We start from the raw sequence: 20,411 nt of genomic DNA, 5'->3' as shown, positions 1-20,411 counted from the left end.
AATGATATTTAAGTTGGGGGTACTGACGATGGGTCAATCCCAACAACTGGACACTTTCTATACAAAAAAATTCCATGTTAGATGGTTCTCATCAAGTAGATAATATATGGCTACTAAATAAAAATCTGTTTACGATTGTGCCCGAATTATGAAAACTTGCAAGTTCCTTGTATGAAATCTAAACAATGATTCATTATCAGAGACAAGTGAAAATATTTCACTCCAAACCAGAGTTATGTGCATCACATTCAACTTATAGATATGTTGGAAAGAGTCTGAGAATATCTTTCCAGAGGAAAGAGAGAAAAGATGCACTAATACTGAATCTGTTTTTCTTTCTGTGGAAGATTTATGCTTCAACTTTCTAGAGTTTTTTTTAAAACTACGCAGCTCAGTTAAGGATATCCGAGAAAAATCAGTGCTGTTATAAATGTACCTCTGTGCACTTCGCACCATATGACGTCACAATGAAAAAGCATGTCACAGCGTACATGTTCTGATTGTTTTATCGCGGGGAAAGTGTCATAATATTTTGTCGTTATTTACTACTGTTATCAAGTGATAAGCTGTATACGTGAAAATATATCTTGTCAAATGAATATATATATATTATTCCTTTATGATATCAAATCATTCTCCATTTTTAATATACATGTATAATATGCACGAAGGTGATATTCATATTATATTGTGACCTTGAAATCGCTCCTAATCTGAATGACTGATGTGTTTCAAAATTCCCTCATGTACATAAATAATCTCATACTACAGAAACAGCGGCAAATTTCAGGTTCATCTGTTATAAAAAACAATATGAATTTTTCTGCTATATATATTTATGCATTTGAAAAGTGCGGGGAGCAATTCTATCTTGTATATTAACAGCATGATATATATAAGAATGTGGACAACCCCGCTAATTCGCTGATGACTGTTATGTTGTTGAATTACAGCATGGCTAGTTGGAGTATGCATTTGCTCCCAACAGTTTTCATGTTAAGGTAGTACTCTACATCGTCATAATGGCTGACTTCCTTTAAAAACATGGATGACAAAATTGATGTCAGCAATATTTGACTTTTCCTTTTCCATTTAAATACGTAGCCGAGTAGCTCAGTAGGTTAGCACGTTGACTGCTGAACTGTAGGTCGCAGGTTCAAATCCAGCAGGGGTTTTAATTTTTTTCCAGATTACCTTCTACTAAAACTGTATTTTTTGACAAAATAAAGTAAATTTGAAAATTTTCAACTTCAAAATATTGTTTTACATATCCTCCACTTTTCATCTACATCAAATTTCTCCGGTGTAGCATACCTCCTTAAGGATTTTTAATTTTTTCTGAGTATATCAATAAAAATTCAGCTGGTTACCCGCATGAACCTGAACTTTTGTTTTGGGCCTCTTGCTGTTTTCCAAAAATAAAGTGTTACGCGATATTTAACTGACGTCACCAGAAATTACCATGAGGGGAATTTACGGTAGCTCAGTTACAGTCAACATATGGGTAGTATGTTTCGGTGTTTAACCGTAACAAGTGTGTAACGTATATGCATTGTATATATCAAACTCTGAGATTATCCCTGTTTACCGCACACACTGATAACCACGTGTTTGCATACTCTTTAATAACATGTACTCGGCATTCTGTAATAAACTGATGTAGAGACAAGACGCATTCTGTTATACTGTACTACTTTACATGGTGTCAGAAGTAAAAGTACTAAGTGAAACTTCTGTATGTGTATCTCTGGTTATTTGTCACCATGAGCAATCACGAAGATAATGCTGCTACTGCTCCCTCTATTCCTGTCTTTGTGAATCCAAACATTCCAATACCTGGAAAACTGGATCTTAAAGGAAACCTGTGCACGAACTGGAAAAAGTTCAAGCGGATTTGGAGCAATTATGAAACAGCGTCTACTCTCAAGGAAAAAGACAAGGAGGTGAGAACTGCTACCTTTCTTACTTGCATCGGAGCTGACGCTCTGGATATTTTTGATGGTCTTCAGTTTGACTCTGAAGATGACAAAAAAGACATAGACAAAGTTCTAGAAAAATTTGAATCCTTCTGCATTGGACAGACCAATGAAACTTATGAAAGGTACACTTTCTACAAACGAGACCAAGAAATCAATGAAAACATTGACACTTATGTGGCAATTCTCAGATCTCTAGCGAAAACCTGCAAATTTGATGCTCTAGAAAACGATATGATCCGAGACAGAATTGTACTTGGAATCCGTGACAATGGAACACGCAAAAAGCTACTGCAAGAAGCAAAACTGGACCTAAGAAAATGCGTTGACATATGCAGAGCAAACGAAAAGTCAACATCGCAACTTAAAACCATGGAGGAAGTTCACGCTGTCAAATTCAAAACCATGCGAAAAACTAAACCGCTGAGAACAACACAAGCGCACAGAAAAGATTTCAAACAAGTCCCAGAAACAAAAGTTCAAAAGGAATGTTTATATTGCGGTAAAGAGCACCTCTTCCGTAAGGAATTGTGTCCAGCATGGGGAAAAACATGCAGGAAGTGCAATAAAATGAATCATTTTTCATCAAAATGTCTGCAGACAAAGCCGAAATCAAAACGGGAACATGTAAAACAAGTCAACCAGGAATCCAGTGACGAGGAATTCATCCTCATGATCGAAAATGTTAATGCCATTGAGAAAAAGATTTTTGCAGAAATCGAAATTGGAAATGATACAGTGAAATTCCAATTGGATTGCGGATCAACCGTAAACGTTCTACCCGAGAAAATTTACAAAGAAGTCTGTAATGACCCCTATCTCAGGATGTTACAAAAGGCAGACATGACTCTGGTAATGTTTAACAAGTCGGAATGCCAACCCCTTGGAAAACGGCGAATAAGCGTCCGCAACCCCAAAAACAATAAAAAATACAACATAGAAATGGTTGTGGTCGAAGGAAATCTTAATCCTATTCTCGGAGCAAAGGCTGTACAAGGAATGAAAATGATAACTGTCAACACAGAAAACATAGCAGCCATTGAGTCAGCCTCCCAAAGCAACTACATCATTGAAAAATACAGTGACGTATTTAATGGCCTGGGTAAACTGGATGGAAAATTACACCTCGATGTTGACAAATCAGTTACGCCAGTAAAACTACCAACAAGAAAAGTCCCGATTGCAATGAAGGCACCGTTAAAATCTGAAATCGACAGACTGTCAGATTTAGGCGTTTTGGCTCCAGTAACAGAACCGGCTGACTGGATATCGTCATTGGTGGCTGTACGGAAGCCCAGTGGGAAAATGCGTCTGTGTATAGATCCCAAACCTCTGAACAAAGCGCTAAAGAGAAATCACTATGCAACACCAACTATAGATGATATTTTGCCAGAACTAAGCCAAGCCAGAATTTTTTCTGTAGTAGACTGCAAGGATGGCTTTTGGCATATTACTCTCGATGATGAGAGTAGTTTTCTCACAACATTCGGAACCCCTTGGGGTAGATATCGATGGCTCCGCATGCCATTCGGTATTAAACCAGCAAGCGAAGAATTCCAGCTGAGAATGGATGAAGCTCTATCTGGTATACATGGAATCAAAGCGATTCATGACGACATAGTCGTATACGGTTGTGGAAACTCGGATGACGAGGCCATACGTGATCACGACAAAAAATTATCTACCTTGCTAGAGAGATGCAGGGAGAAAGGGATAAAAATCAACAAAGACAAAATGAAACTAAAATTGCGATCCGTGTCATATTTAGGACACATTATCTCAAGCGATGGACTCAAAGTTGACCCCTTAAAAATCAAGGCAATCACTGAAATGCCAAGACCTAAATGCAAAGCAGACATACAACGTTTACTAGGAATGGTAAATTTTGTCCAGAAATTCGCGCCAAATCTCTCGGAGATAACAGCACCCCTCAGAGACCTACTAAAAGCAGAATCGGAATTTGTGTGGGACAATGCTGTACATGGCAAAACATTTGACGAATTGAAAAAACTACTATCTACGAGTCCTATACTTCGTTTCTTTGATCCTAACCTACCGACGACGGTACAGTGTGACGCATCTGAACGCGGACTAGGAGCCTGTCTCATACAAAATGAGCAACCCGTTGCATATGCATCCCGTGCATTAACGCCTACCGAAGTCAACTACGCACAGATTGAAAAGGAACTACTCGCTGTTCTCTTTGCCATGGAACGCTTTGAGCATTACACACTTGGACGGAAAGTAAAAGTGGAATCAGACCACAAACCACTAGAAATCATCAGCAAGAAAAGTTTAGTTTCCGCTCCTAAACGTCTTCAACGAATGCTCTTGCGTCTTCAGAAGTTTGATTACGAGATCACATACAAACGAGGTCTTGAAATGTATCTTGCTGATACACTGAGTCGAGCCTATCTGCCAACTGTACAGATACAAAGAAATGATTCTGAAGACAGAGTACTCGCCATTACCGACCGTGCAAAATCTGAAAAAGATGCAGAGTCCGTTACAATGAGTGAATACGTCACCATCTCGTCCGAAACTCTAAAGAAAATCAAATCTGCAAACTCGCGTGATGAAACAATGCAAAAGCTGTACAAAACAATCAAAGATGGTTGGCCGGAGCGAGATGAACTGACACCCGATATACAGATCTTCTACACATTCAGAGACGAATTGACTTCACAGGATGGTTTAATTTTCAAAGGAGACCGCATTGTTATTCCACCTACATTGAAAGGTGAAATTCTTCAAAAGGTACACTCCAGCCACATTGGTATTCAAGGATGTTACCGTAGAACCAAAGAATCACTATATTGGCCAAACATGATGAAAGATATCGAATCTTTTATCAAGGAATGTCCAGTCTGCGCTACCATACAGGGTGAGCAAGGTAAAGAAACTCTCATTTCGCATGAAATTCCCGATAGACCATGGCAGAAAATTGGAACTGACCTCTTTCAATTTGATGACAAACAATATCTCATCACTGTTGATTACTATTCCGATTTTTTTGAAATTGATCGTCTACATGATAAAAAATCAAAGGAAGTCATCACCAAACTCAAGGCACAAATGGCCAGACACGGAATTCCTGAAATTTTGATTTCAGACAACGGCCCGCCTTACAATAGCAAGAAATTTGCTTATTTCTCAGAGAACTATGAGTTCAAGCATACTACGTCATCGCCATTGTACCCAAAATCTAATGGGAAAGTTGAAAATGCAGTTAGAATTGCAAAAAACCTAATGAAGAAATGCCAATTAGATAAAAGCGATCCTTTCCTCGCTCTATTAGATTGGAGAAATACTCCCTCTGAAAATATTGGAACTTCTGCAGTTCAACGACTAATGGCACGCCGTACAAGAACTCTGCTACCAATCAAAACCGAACTTTTGAAACCAGCCCTAACCCCAAATGTCAAAGAGCGATTGAGAGAACGGAAACATAGATCAGCATTTTACTACAATCGCACAGCGAAAGACCTACCAGAGATTAAAAGTGGGGAAACCGTGAGAATTCGACCTTTTGGACATGAAAAAAATTGGACGAAGGCAAAGGTCAACGAAAAAGTAAACATCCGCTCGTATCAAGTGATCACGGAGGATGGTCGCCTCTATCGACGAAACAGAAAACATTTGCGTTGCACAAATGAGCCATTTGTCGAAAATAACGAGGTAGTGACAGATAAGACCGTTAGCACAGCCGAAAACACACCACCATCAGCAGATAAGACTACAATTGAAAATCATAAACCACCGTCAGCAGATAAGACCAATTATGCTCTGACTTCGACCAGGAGATCTACCAGAGAAATTAAATTGCCGAAACGATACGAGGACTTCAAAATGTATAAGTGATTATATAAAGTGATGAGGCATAATAATCCTCAAATATATATATATAGTGTAAATATATATCCCGATATTTTAGAGACAAAAGATAGTTCTTATTTTTATCATAACTCTGAATTATTAATTTAATTCATAACACTTTGTTAATTTTGCAGTATTTTTTCACTCTCTTATAATGTAAAATAAGAATAATTAAAGAAGGGGGATGTAACGTATATGCATTGTATATATCAAACTCTGAGATTATCCCTGTTTACCGCACACACTGATAACCACGTGTTTGCATACTCTTTAATAACATGTACTCGGCATTCTGTAATAAACTGATGTAGAGACAAGACGCATTCTGTTATACTGTACTACTTTACAAAGTGTAATGATACCTGTGAATTTGAGGTGCAATTTCACCCCATGATTATTGTGCATTTGACTATGGAAGCCCTTAACCTAGTTGCATAGCCTCTACAGACATATTACCCTGTTGAACTAGCCAATCAGCATCTTTATCAGAATTTGGATAAACCTCATTTTGAGTGTAGAAAAAATATTGAACGCATTAGCACTTGATAAAAAATATGCTAGCAAGAAGCATTGCAATTCATGCCCTCATGTAATTTATTTCTAAAAAGGCACGTCAATTGTTGACTGTTAGCATTTCAAGATTCTATAAGTCACATTTAAACAATAAAATGCTTTCTTTGTTGTTTCATCGGGTGATGAACGTAGCTAGCATTGCAGAAAAAATTCATAATCCGCATAAGACATTTCATTGTTAATATTTGTATGCAATGTTTTAAAATATAAACTAGATTAAAGCACTAAAATATCATATGGTTGACCCATTCGTTACAGCCAATGCACCCCTTGACCTTGATAACACTCCATATTTGGTAATGATTACACATACTGGTGTTACTAAAAACCTGAAACAAACTAGTTTGCAACAAACATGCATTCATTGTCGCAGATGAAAGCAATATCAATTTACCGTAGTTCCACACTCCTGTGACGTCATAGGATTTTGCAAAGTCAATGATTTAATGACTGGAACATAAATTTTTTTCAATAGTTATTTTAAAAAATCCTGTTAGCTATAACATATTTCAAAAGTCTTAGTTATATTTGAATAGTCAATGATATGGTTCAAAATATTGAATCCAAGGACAATAACTCTGTTTTCATTAAATTATTCATCAAGTCTATTATGTGATAGATTTCTTTCATTTTTCACAAACATTTTACCAAGGTGATAAGGAATCATTAGCTGTGTCCTTTCATGAAATTACACGAAATTTTAATCCACAAGTGATTTTGAATAGCTCAGCTGTATGGTGCCAGACTTCAATTTTTTATGGGGGTATATACATACTCTGGAGGCTATAGATTTGAAATTATTAAAGGTATGGATTTTTTCCCATAAATAACTATAACAGATGTACATCTACTAATATAAACAGAAAATATTATATGTAAACCATGCTATAAGAAAAATGTGTCCACATTTGTTTGTTTTTTAACATTTTGGAGAATAACGCTAATTCAATAATTTTGCACATATTATTCTAAAACTTTATGAACATATTGAAAATGACATGTGACTTAGTTATTGACATGTTTCCTGATAAATAAATGCAATTCAAAAAATATTTTGTTGTTTTTATTTTAAAATAACAGCAAATAACTGTTCCCAATGAATTTCATAAAAATCTACATAGGGGTACAGGACTTCAGTAGTGCCTGTAATGAAAATTAATATGGAAATCTTTAACTGTTTTGCCTTTTATCATTACTCTGAATGTTAATTTATTGATTCCAAACACAAAAATGATACCTAAACCCCAAAAATTCAGGACTAAGGACCCACCTTAAATAGAAATATAAAAGAAAAGATTCAGTGAATGTAAATATTTGTGAATGAACATGGTGACTCAGTTGAGCATTGTGATCCATGGGCCACCTGTTCAAGAGCTTGATCCATTCAGCAACAGATGTCTCATACATGATGCTAAACCAGTCCTGTCCTAATGCGATTAATGCCCACAACTTGGCTCATCCAAACTTGTATTCCAAATATATGTACCACATCATTTTAATCCCATTCATACAATGCATCATTAACATTTCCTATGTTTTTGCCTTTGGTTCTACAAATTGTAATGATAGCCATATCCTCATGAATGTGTTGCTGTGGTGAACAGTGTTGCGTATGAATACAGATAAATACACTGTATAGTACATCTATGTCAACGGTTGGGAATTCCAACAGAAATGGAAATATACTGTAAAATTTTTTTTAAATAAGGCTTCACGAAGTAATGCTGACGTGAATTGTTCAGCTCATACTCGCATGTATTTTCAGAAATGAAATTTATTTCTTATATATAACCTTGACTTAATTTTTATAGAAAGCTTGCTGGAGGATCAAGGTGCAGAGAGTTTTTGGTTTAAGCATAGGGACACAATGTATCTGTATTATAAAGATATTGCTCCAACAGATTTCAAATGCCCTTGTTCTAGAATCCTGATACAAACACTCAAGCCACAAACAACCTTTTAGAACACTTGCTACAAACAAACTCTTCTGTTTTCAAATATTTCTCTACAAATTGTAAATAAATATGCAAAACATATAAAATTAGAGATATTACAAATGAATTGTGTCAAGTTGATAAAATTATCGATGTTTAATGGATATTTGTTTTCAGTGCTTGAAGACATCAACCCAGGATTTTTCTCCTCTGTGGATGTATTTCATTATAAAATAAACATAAAAATACAAACTGGTGTAATTAAATACATGTATTTTATTACACCGGTAGAAGGCCAATCTCTAAAGCTTACAGAAAGCGTGAAACAATTACACAAATTGAAAGAGGGATGAGATACACATTTCAGAGAAATTATTGCCACCAAATAAAATTCAAAAAACAAAAGGGGGGGGGGGGGGGGGGGGGGGAGAGGTAATATCCATACTTCAGGTGCCTGTGGAAATTCCTGGCAAGTTCATGTTTTCCTGCTTCTTCCTTGCATGTGCATTTTAATTTCCTATTCTATCCATAAGTAGGAAGAGGCATGCTTTAGATATATACACGTCTATACAAAGGGCAGTAAATGATAATATGAAAACCCAAAACAGAATCCAATTTGATTCAAGCTGATCATCTCTGCACAAATCTCAAAAATATAAAACACAACTCTGTTATTCTTGGTACACATGTAATATCAAACATCTACAAGTCAAATTTCATTCTTTCATAAATTCAAAGTCTTTAAAACACAAATCCTGATATTTACTTTTCCTGCCCAGTTGTTCTTCATAAACAAAGAGGGTATTCTGAAATAAACAGAGTGTACATTTAAAATTGGGTCTCAAATTTCTGTAATTCCTGACTAAATGTACAAGTCATTAATATTCATGATAATTCGTTAGAAACTTCCTTCATAAAATTGAAAGTCTGTTTTGTTTTTGTTTGTTTGTTAATTTATCAATCCAGAATGAAGTCCTTATGGATATACATGTAAAACCTGTGACTATGATCTAGCATTCTCATGTTGAACAGCATTTCTGCTACATTAAGTACTCAAGCAATACAAGGAATCTACAATTCCTGATGGAACAAGATATGTCAATGATGCATGATGAATTTTTTTAATGTAACAGCTATGTGCTATTTATAACACAACAGTTACATTGCCCTGTCAAGAAGAATTATTCCATTCTGGTAATCATGTACAGTTGTACTTTCGTATCACATATACATGTAAAATTCCTTTGTACTACTATACCTGTACTCATTCTTTCTTGCTCATTCAAACACGTCTTCTTTATCACAAATATAGCCTTTAATCAAAGCTGGAGTCATTAACCGTTCTCCATCATCATCAGGAATTTCAAGACCTGCAATAAAGTTTCCAAAATATATGTCCCTTTAATATATTCATTGTTGTTTTCCTTAGGTTTAGTTCCTCAAATTTTTCATTAACTTTTGTAAATAGAGAATCTCATTTAGAAATTATTGGTTGCTCTTGAGGTCAAAGAATAACGAAAACCAAATCTACACTACATGAGGATATTTGCATATTAATTTGTACCCTTGTGGTTTTTTATGAGATTTTTCATGAAGTTTTAGAATTATTCTTATTATTCTTATGTAAAACTTTTTTTTAAAATTCTGTTGGCCAACTCTGGTCCCTAGAATCATGGTTTAATTGAATTTGAATCTACCCTACACAAGAAAGCTTTCATGCAAATTAGTTATTATACTGTTTTATTTTTAATCTTTTAATTTGGAAGATGCTTGCATGCCAGTATGACAAATTGCAGTTCTGTAGAAATCTTTTAAAGGGACTGGTTCACATTTTTTGAGAAAAATATTTTTCCTTTTTGATGTTCAACATTAAAAATTATAACTCATATGTTGACAGCCAAAATTTTGATCTGAATGTAAGAATAAAAGCAATATTTTAGCATTAAATCTGTGTTAAAACAAAGAATCGATGTTTTTTATGTTTACAAACAAACCAGTGAAATGTTAATTTTGTAATTTAAAGCATCTTAATTTTGCACATTTAAAAATCTAACTTTTAGATGACACATTTTACCTAAAGAATACTTGATTTGTGATAGATATAATAAACTTGGATCAATATCCATTTCTTTTGATAACTTTGTAAACAATAACATACCGCAATCTATTGCTCTCTAAAATGAGCTTCTGTGATAATGTATAACCTTGAATTTTTTGTGAAACCTTTTAAACACATGAGACAGTAAATTTTCATCATTAAAAGTGAAAAACAAAATTTGATGGGAAATTGTGAATCAGTCCTTTTAATGTATGTTAAACTCTTGTTGTGGCCCTGTCCTGGTTCTGGGTGTCAAGTAATCAACACTACATGATGATGCTTGCATATTTCTAATTATTGTAAATTCCTAAATACATCCAAGAAATTTATCGCGTAATTTCACGAGAAGCATCACTCGTGAAATAAAAGTGTTTGCTTTAAAATAAATGTAAAAACTCTTGATCAACAGAGCACAAATAAATTCATGGTTTCGCCTTTTGACATGAATGAGTCATTTAGCGATATTTAGTCCTCTAAAATCTACAGTACACAGTGTGTGTAAAATCAATATATAAATCTAAATAAACCCCAAGATGTCTATCCCATTTCCCATGTGTAAAATTGCTACCTGGATACCTTTCTGGTTAATAGCTGTAAGTACATTATAAAAGAGAAACTAACTTTATCCATATGTGTAGCTCGAAAAAGTGGGCACTAGGCAAATTATGATATGTGTAATACAAGTATTCAGTCAACAATTCTAACTGTTACTTACCAAATTCATCCTCAATAGCCATGATTATTTCTACTTGGTCAAGACTGTCTAATCCCAGATCCTTCATAAAATGTGAATCCATGGCCAGCTACAAAAGACAAAGTAAAGTGCATTTATTTTTGCTTCTCAAAGGGTCATTTTATTTTTATATGGCAGGGTTCTTGGTACGAGTTTGTCAAGATGAGTTCTGGACTCGTGGTTTCATTGACGAGTCCCAGTAAATTATGTTGAGTTCATAAGTCAAAAATTACATATGTCAGTACGAAATAATGTTTACTGACTATTTAAGATTCAAATTACATAAAGTCACATACAATGAATTATCTTTATTTGAAATTATTAATTTTGGGATCTAAAGAAATTTTATTAGTTTTTTTTTTTTTTTGGGTGTATTTACTGACAAGAAAGGAGAAATTTCATGGCTGGACCAGGAACCGAACCTGGGCCCCCTGCATTACTACTTAAATGCTCTAACCACTGAGCTAACCAGGCCAATATCTAAGGTCCATACATCCTCACAAGTGAAGGTTTTGTGATTATGTACCCTCCACACAAACCCTTGACGAATGTAGCTATTTAAATTTCGGGCTCAAGCTTTACAATGCGTAATATGCTAAAAATAAATTATCCAATGAAATGGTCCCTTTTCAAGACATATTTCGGACTGAGAACAAAGATGGCTGATCTGCATTGTCTAGAGAAAAAACAGTGGTATTTGTTTAAGTTGATATAATTGCATATGCGACAAGAAGTTTAAAAAATTGAAGAACTTGCCATCTTTTGTCCGCAGTCATCATTGTTTACATCTACCTCGTGTTTAGAATAAGAACCGCATTTTGATTGGCTTCATTGTATGACTTGGACCCAATGAAATGCGGACTCCTAAGCCCGAAATTTAAATAGCTACATTCGTCAAAGGTTTGTGTGGCGGGTGCACAATCACAAAACCTTAACTTGTGAGGACGAGGTCCATATAACTCAAAGCACTACACTGTTATTAGTCACACCCTAATACGCATGGCCTTGATAGATATATACACTGTATATATATTTGTATCAGCAATGATTAGACTACTGTAATAGTAATTACATCTTAAAATCCAGTTCAGAATTTAATTTATATATACAAATCAATCAAAAGCCAGTTACAACATTAGCATTAATAAACAGCTATAGTCATTGAAAAAGTTGCATAGTGCATTGCATCATTCATATTCTTAACCCTGTATGATGAGCCATACATACAATAGGCAATATTGTTATTTGCAGTCACTTGTAAAATTGTGTGATATAAACTACTGACGAGATAAATGAGGAATCAAAAGCATAGGAATCTTAAACAAGAGGCCCATGGGCCACATCGCTCACCTGAGTCACCTTGGTCCATATCAGAAGATTGCATGTAAAACCGTAGTCCCTATTATGGCCCCAAACCTACCCCTGGAGGTCAGTTTTTCTGGCTCAGTGGTTCTTGAGAAGAAGATTTTAAAAGATTTTTCCTATAAATTTGTATGTAAAACTTTCATGTCCCCCTTGAGGCCCCATCCAATCCCCGGGGTCCATGATTTTAACAAACTTGAATCTGCACTATATAAAAAAAAAACCAAACAAAACAAAACAAAAAACCAAACAAAAAAACAAAAAACTTTGACCCCGTATTGTGGCCCCATCCGACCCCCGAGGGCCATGATTTTAACAATTTAGAATCTGCACTATATCAGGAAGCTTTCATATAAATCTCAGCTTTTCTGGCTCAGTGGTTCTTGAGAAGATTTTTAAAGATTTTCCCTATTTATTTGTATGTAAAACTTTGATCCTCTATTGTGGCCCCATCCGACCCCCAGGGGCCATGATCTTAACAATTTAGAATCTGCACTATATCAGGAAGCTTTCATATAAATCTCAGCTTTTCTGGCTCAGTGGTTCTTGAGAAGAAGATTTTTCCTATAAATTTGTATGTAAAACTTTGATGCCCCCCTTGAGGCCCCATCCAATCCCCGGGGTCCATGATTTTAACAAACTTGAATCTGCACCATATCAAAAAAAAAACCAAACAAAAAAACTTTGACCCCCTATTGTGGCCCCATCCGATCCCCCGGGGGCCATGATTTTAACAATTTAGAATCTGTACTATATCAGGAAGCTTTCATATAAATCTCAGCTTTTCTGGTTCAGTGGTTCTTGGGAAGAAGATTTTTAAAGATTTTTCCTATATATTTGTATGTAAAACTTTGATCCCCTATTGTGGCCCCATCCGACCCCCGGGGGCCATGATTTTAACAATTTAGAATCTGCACTACCTAATAAAGCTTAACTATAAATTTCATCTTTTCTGGCCCAGTGGTTCTTGAGAAGAAGATTTTTTAATGACTCTACCCTATTTTTACCTTTTCTTAATTATCTCCCCTTGGAAGGTGGCCTGGCCCTTTATTTTAACAATTTAGAATTCCCTTTACCTAAGGATGTTTTGTGCCAACTTTGGTTGAAATTGGCCCAGTGGTTGTTGAGAAGAAGTTGAAAATGTGAAAAGTTTACAGACGGACGGATGCCGGAATACGGGTGATCAGAAAAGCTCACTTGAACTTTCAGCTCAGGTGAGCTAACAAGTGCATATGCAGCCTAGTTACCCTCTCCCAGTATCAGTTCATCAAAGCTTCAAGATTTCTGCTTAGGTATTTTCATCAAAACTGCAGGGTCAATTATTCAAATACATAAACAAAGGTTTTTTGTTGGAGTCAAGGACACATCCATGGACTCATGTGCTTTCAACTTTCTTATAGTTTTGCTGTATCCAGGACACAGACTCTTGTGTTACAGAGAAACCCGATATTGCATATAGTTTACATGTTAAATATATTCTTACATTACACACTCATTATCGCCAACCTCCATTGTGAGGGAATAAAAAGTTTCATATAACAATCTTACATCTGTATTTCTTCACAATTAGTAAGATATTTTTTCCTTAATGTGCAGTCTACTACAAACCTTTTCTGGATTAATTTTATCAAATAACTGTAATGTAATCATTATCCTCTTTTCCACTTCTTCCATTGTGTACAAGGCCTTTCCTCCAGCATACCTTTTCTGAATTTGCAGAGGCTGTACCTGAAATATAATTTTAAAAATTCAATCACTTTTTGCAAGTTATACATGTAACTAGAAACACATGTCTTCTATCTTGACTATATAAAAAAACCCACCCAAAATCCAACATATAACAACAAGAGGCCCATGGGCCACATCGCTCACCTGAGTCACCTTGGCCCATATCTGAAGACTTTCCATATATATTTGCATGTAAAACCTAATAGTCCCTATTATGGCCCAAACTACCCTTTGCAAACTTGAATCTACACTATGTCAGAAAGCTTTCATGTAAATGTCAACTTCTTTGGCCCAATGGTTCTTGAGAAGAAGATTTTTAAAGCTTTTTCCTATATTTGCATGTAAAACTTTGACCCCCCCCCCACTTGTGGCCCCATCCTACCCCCCGGGGGCCATGATTTGAACAAACTTGAATCTGCACTATGTCAGAAAGTTTTCATGTAAAAATCAGCTTTTCTGGCTCAGTGGTTCTTGAGAAGAAGATTTTTCCTATATATTTGTAAGTAAAACTAGTGGTTCTTGAGAAGATTTTTAAAGTTTTTCCCTATATATTTGTGTGCAAAACTTTGATCCCCCTTGGGGCCCCATCCTATCCCCGGGGGCCATGATTTGAACAAACTTGAATCTGCACTATGTCAGAAAGTTTTCATGTAAAAATCAGCTTTTCTGACTCAGTGGTTCTTGAGAAGAAGATTTTTGAAGATTTTTTCTATATATTTGTATGTAAAACTTTGATCCCCTATTGTGGCCCCATCCAACCCCCGGGGCCCATGATTTGAACAAACTTGAATCTGCATTATGTCAGGAAGCTTTCATGTAAATCTCAGCTTTTCTGGCTTAGTGGTTCTTGAGAAGAAGATTTTTAAAGATTTTTCCTATATATTTGTATGTAAAACTTTGATCCCCTATTGTGGCCCCATCCAACCCCCGGGGCCCATGATTTGAACAAACTTGAATCTGCATTATGTCAGGAAGCTTTCAGGTAAATTTCAGCTCTTCTGGCTTAGTGGTTCTTGAGAAGAAGATTTTTAAAGTTTTTCCCTATATATTTGTATGTAAAACTTTGATCCCCCCTTGTGGCCCCATCCTACCACCGGGGGCCATGATTTGAACAAACTTGAATCTGCAATATGTCAGGAAGCTTTCAGGTAAATTTCAGCTCTTCTGACCCAGTGGTTCTTGAGAAGATGATTTTTAAATGACCCCACCCTATTTCTGCATTTTTGTAATTATCTCCCCTTTGAAAGGGACATAGCCCTTCATTTGAACAAAATTGAAAGCCCTTCACCCAAGGATGCTTTTGGTCATGTTTGGTTGAAATTGGCCCAGTGGTTCATGAGAAGAAGATGAAAATGTGAAAAGTTTACAGACAGACGGACAGACAGACGGACGCCAGACAAAATGTGATCAGAAAAGCTCACTTGAGCCTTCGGCTCAGGTGAGCTGAAAACTAAATAATAAAAAAAAAAACAAATTCAAGAAATTATTTTTTTAATAATGTTATAGCCCTACTTAACCCTAACAAACTTGAATTATTACTAAATGAGAATGCTTGTTCTTGAAAAGAAAGACAAAACTTAAAAGGTCTAGTGTGACTCAGCCTCCAACCTTAGCCCAAGTGTAAATACAAATGAATCTACACTCATTCTCGAGAGGGACGTTAAAAAATATTCAATCAATCAATCATATGCAGATGTCTTCAGATCAATTTCACAAGTTGAACTCCCAAGTGGTTTTTCATCAGGAAATTTTGAATTTTTCAGACAGTTTTTCTAAATGTTCCTATGTAAATTGCATATCCCTTTCTGTCACCCAGCCATTATTATGATGAGAACAGATTTGAATCTACATTTTGTAAGGAGGCACGCATATTAATTTGACAAATTGAATACTTGTGGTTATTCAGAAGATTGTCATTTTTTTTTTCTATATTCCTCAGTTAAACTGGAAACCTCTATCATGACTTGACCCTGGGGTCATAGTGTGAACAAATTTGAATTAACACTACATAAGGATGCTTACAAATTAATTTGACAAATTGTACTACCCCTGCAGCTCTTGAGAAGATGATTTTCAAAGTATCTGCCTTTAAATAATCTTATGTAAAACTTTGAGTCCCTAATTGCAGCTTCATGTAAACTCAAGGATCAAACTTGAATTTACATTACATATGGATGGTCACATACCACTTTCACAAACTACATCTTGGGAGGTCTTCAGACACTTTTTATTTTCATAAATTCATATGTGTCACTTTAAATCCCCCTTGCAGTCCTAGAGATAATGACGTTAACACAGTGGCATCTATACTTCATGAGGATGCCTGCATATGAATTATAAATTTTGTTCCTTTGTGGTTCTTGAGAGATTTTCAAACAATTTTCCTTAAAACTTTAACCCCCTCTAGTGGCCACATCCTTGTCCTGGGGGTCACTATATGTACAGCTTGATGTAAACTACATCATGCTTTCATATCAACTTAACATTATATCCATGTGTTTCTTGAGAATATAGTCAAATTGAATATCTTCTTCTCAAGAATCAAAGAATCTTCCATACATTTCTATATAAAACTTTGAACCACTATTGTGGTTCTACCGTGGGACTCAACAAACTTGTATTTTCATTAAATCAGAAAGCTTTCATACAAGTTCTGGCTTTTCTAGCTGAATCAACTCAACCCAAGGATGCTTTGTACTTTTTTGTTTGGATGAAATTAATGGATTATTGGCTCTGGAACAAATTTTTTTTTTTTTTAAAAAGCAAAATGTTAACAAATGATAGGCTGAAAGTAACTACTTGGGGAAGGTTTATCAACCTGTATAGATGGTCATTGGTAAAAATTGCTAAGTAGGTCTATATGATACTGGATTTATAACAGTACAACAGATTTATAAAATCAATTGTATTTGAAGGCTCTGAAGGCTTTGAAGCAATAGCCCTCTTACAAGCCTTCCATAAATAATACTTGTAGAGTAAATCTATTTTTACATCAAACAAATAATAAGGTAGCAATCATCACCGACAACTGAGAAAAACCAAATTAATGTGGTAGTAAGACGAATTTGATTGCCAGGTAGCTGAATTTATAGAGCACCTGACTAGAGATTCAGGAGGATTGGGTTTGAATTCTGTTCTTGTCCATTGCATTTTATTCCTTCTTGTTACATTTGGTGACCTTGAGCTGCCCCTGGAACTGACAGACAAAAATGCCTGCCAGAGGAATTCATAAAGATTCTGGGTTCAAGTGGGTTGGTGTCTTCATGGTATAAAGACATTTATGGAGGAAGGAATGGTTAGACAGGTTTGATCACTATTGGTAGCTCAGTTGGTAGAGCACCTGACGTGAGATTCAGGTGCCCAAGGTTTGAATCCTGGCTGATCCTTTGCATTTTCGCCCTTCCTATCACATCACAAATGACTTGATATTTTTCACTTCCATGAAAACAATTTGACAGCACCAAAGAAAGGAAATCCATTGCCAATGAATCGGTACATAGAATCACCGAAATTACCAAAGAAATGACCACAATTACCTATAAAGGGGCTGAAATTACCTCAGTATATGTTCATCTATTTACCATTTAATCACACATCAAATTTCATGAAGATTGGTAATGATTTAAAGGAGTTATGGTCATTAAACCAATTAATGTGAAGCGTAAATACGAGTTCGGTAAAGGGAAGTAACTCAGATTCACACTTCACAATTTGATGTGTGACTAGACAGTGATTGGGATAAGCAAATTGCTAAATGTGACAACGGCGCGTTACCAGCTACTGTCAATGTGACATTTCTAAAATGAATGCGCCATAGTGAAATTTTTATGCGACATTTTATTAAAATGATGAATGTGAGAGATCAGTAAATTATAATCTAAACACTACTGACAGACTGCATTGCCATAGATATGCGCCACAACGGCGCAGTGTTTCAACATTCTGTGCGTCATTTTTTGATTTAATGCGGCTATGGCGCAGGGCGCGTGCTTATCCCAATCACTGCTAGATAGTATATAGATGATCATATACTGAGGTAATTTCGGCCCCTTTATTGATAATTTCGGTGATAAGCAGTAATTTCAGTGATTCTAAGCGCCCCCAATGATTGATGATACAAATACTAACAAGAGTCATTGTCAGCCTTTCGGCATACTTGTGTACCTCCTAATTTATTTTTTCAGTTTTGAGAGTTGAACTAAACAGAGTTCAGGGTCAATAAATCTTTTGAAAAGTTGGATTTTGTACAGAGAATGAAGAGTTGAAAAAGAAATGATTTTCGAATTTTCCCATTATTTATTCGATGATGACCTTTCGATTATGAAAATTTTCCAATTAGTATTCTTAATGCATAGACAAGCAAATCTGATATCCCATTAATATTCAAAATATGTATGATACAGTCAGAAGATGTCAATTATTAGGGTATCCTTGAAGTTTTCGTCCCGAATTTTCTCGGTCAACTTTTATGCACTTTAACCATTTAACTTGTAACCATGAAACCTTTTGCAATTCACAGAAACATGGCATTAAAGGTACATACTATGACACTCCATCTTTATTTCGACTTGTGATTAAATTGTCCCTGTATCCTGTTTATATAATTTCAAGCATGCGGCAAACTACTGTTTGTAACAAAACTGGCATGATTATACATACTTGACACAGCTGTTTTGTTAAATTAGGGCATCTGTTTACACTGGAAGAGTGTCTGTTGTGGACCACGGATACTGCACTGGCTTTACATACTGTACTTTGTATCATTAAACGGCTAATGTTTGTTAAAAATCTCGCGTTTCTCACTGCCGCAGCCATTTTTAAGAGAGAACGACCTTTTCCATTCGGAAATCCTCGAGCTTCGTCAGCTCAAAGTTCGGCCCATACACAATTCGATCCATGGTCAATTCGGTCCCTAGTATTAAGCAAGATCTGGCTCAATGTCAGATAAGAATCTAATGATAACTATCAAAATAATACTTATTCAATTAGGGTAGACCCACTAGTGCAGTACATTACTACTACAGCATAATCTCAAATAATTGAAGATATTTTTAATTATTTGAATATCATCAATTCATTTAGTGCAAGCAATAATTAAAAAATTAATGCGCGCTTCAAATGTGCGCACATCAATTTTATTATTGCTCTCATCAATTGAATTAATGCGCGCGTCATCAATGTTGTGGAATTATTGCCGGCAAAATTTGATTTGGAGCTCTGTATAAATTATTTGGTGATCTCTTTAATCTAATTGAATCACAGGTGCTTGTGGACAGGACTTCCGTTACCCCCCTTCTTTTATTTTTAAATGTTCAATTCCTTGGGTATTTCGGACGTATTTTTGATAAAATATGTAACTTCAGAGTTTATCTATTTCAATGGAATACACAAATCTCGCATAGAAACCGTTTTTAAAAATGTCATATCACCGATCATAATATATTATGATCGGTGATATGACATTTTTAAAAACGGTTTCTATGCGAGATTTGTGTATTCCATTGAAATAGATAAACTCTGAAGTTACATATTTTATCAAAAATACGTCCGAAATACCCAAGGAATTGAACATTTAAAAATAAAAGAAGGGGGGTAACGGAAGTCCTGTCCACAAGCACCTGTGAATTGAATATATCTTTTTATGATTTACAACGCTTTTGTATAAGGAATCACTGCGCTCATCAACTGAATCAATGATAGCATTTATTAATAGTGAATCAATGATAGCATTTATTAATAGTGAATCAATGATAGCATTTATTAATAGTGAATCAATTCATTTGAAGAGAGCAACAATTCCTAGTTGAAATTGAATATGTCATTAATTATTTGTTCAAAGATATCTTTCCTTGAATTGCTCCGCGCATCAAACGAATTGATGATATATTCAAATAAATTATAGACATCTTCAATTAATTGAAGATTATGAATTAATTTGGCGCTCCATAGACTAGTCTTCCCTGGGGGCTTCCATAATTAAATACAATGAAAAGAATAGGTAAATGAACAAACATGCTGAACAAGTTTGAAATAGAGTGCACACAACATGAAAATTGAATAGATTTACTACAATCACAATCTGATTAAAATAAGATCTTTGATCCGCTCCGTTATTGTTAATAACGGAGCGG

At 35.3% G+C, this 20,411-nt stretch overlaps 2 protein-coding genes across 3 annotated transcripts; one reads left to right on the top strand and one right to left on the bottom strand.

Annotated features, from left to right (window-relative positions):
- Nucleotides 1–1,763: 1,763 nt before the first annotated feature.
- On the top strand, nucleotides 1,764–5,837 carry LOC125676792 (uncharacterized protein K02A2.6-like). The gene has a single exon (XM_048914614.2). It carries the CDS (start codon nucleotides 1,764–1,766, stop codon nucleotides 5,835–5,837), a length of 4,074 nt encoding a protein of 1,357 aa, XP_048770571.2.
- A 3,196-nt stretch (nucleotides 5,838–9,033) lies between these two features.
- LOC125667976 (acyl carrier protein, mitochondrial-like) lies at nucleotides 9,034–19,166 on the bottom strand. 2 transcript variants are annotated; one of them, XM_048901694.2, is made up of 5 exons: nucleotides 18,940–19,166; nucleotides 14,161–14,280; nucleotides 11,173–11,260; nucleotides 9,618–9,729; nucleotides 9,034–9,165 (listed from the first exon to the last, which is right to left on the bottom strand). In XM_048901694.2, exons 1-4 carry the CDS (start codon nucleotides 19,093–19,095, stop codon nucleotides 9,638–9,640), a joined length of 456 nt encoding a protein of 151 aa, XP_048757651.1. In that variant the 5' UTR covers nucleotides 19,096–19,166; the 3' UTR covers nucleotides 9,034–9,165; nucleotides 9,618–9,637. The 2 variants fall into 2 exon arrangements, with proteins under 2 accessions (XP_048757651.1, XP_056019179.1); XM_056163204.1 differs by having other exon boundaries at nucleotides 9,034–9,729; nucleotides 18,940–19,141.
- Between the last annotated feature and the right edge of the window lie 1,245 nt (nucleotides 19,167–20,411).

Source organism: Ostrea edulis, chromosome 4, assembly GCF_947568905.1.
Source record: "Ostrea edulis chromosome 4, xbOstEdul1.1, whole genome shotgun sequence".
Taxonomy (NCBI): domain Eukaryota; kingdom Metazoa; phylum Mollusca; class Bivalvia; order Ostreida; family Ostreidae; genus Ostrea; species Ostrea edulis.
This window is presented reverse-complemented; position numbering and strand designations above follow the sequence as displayed.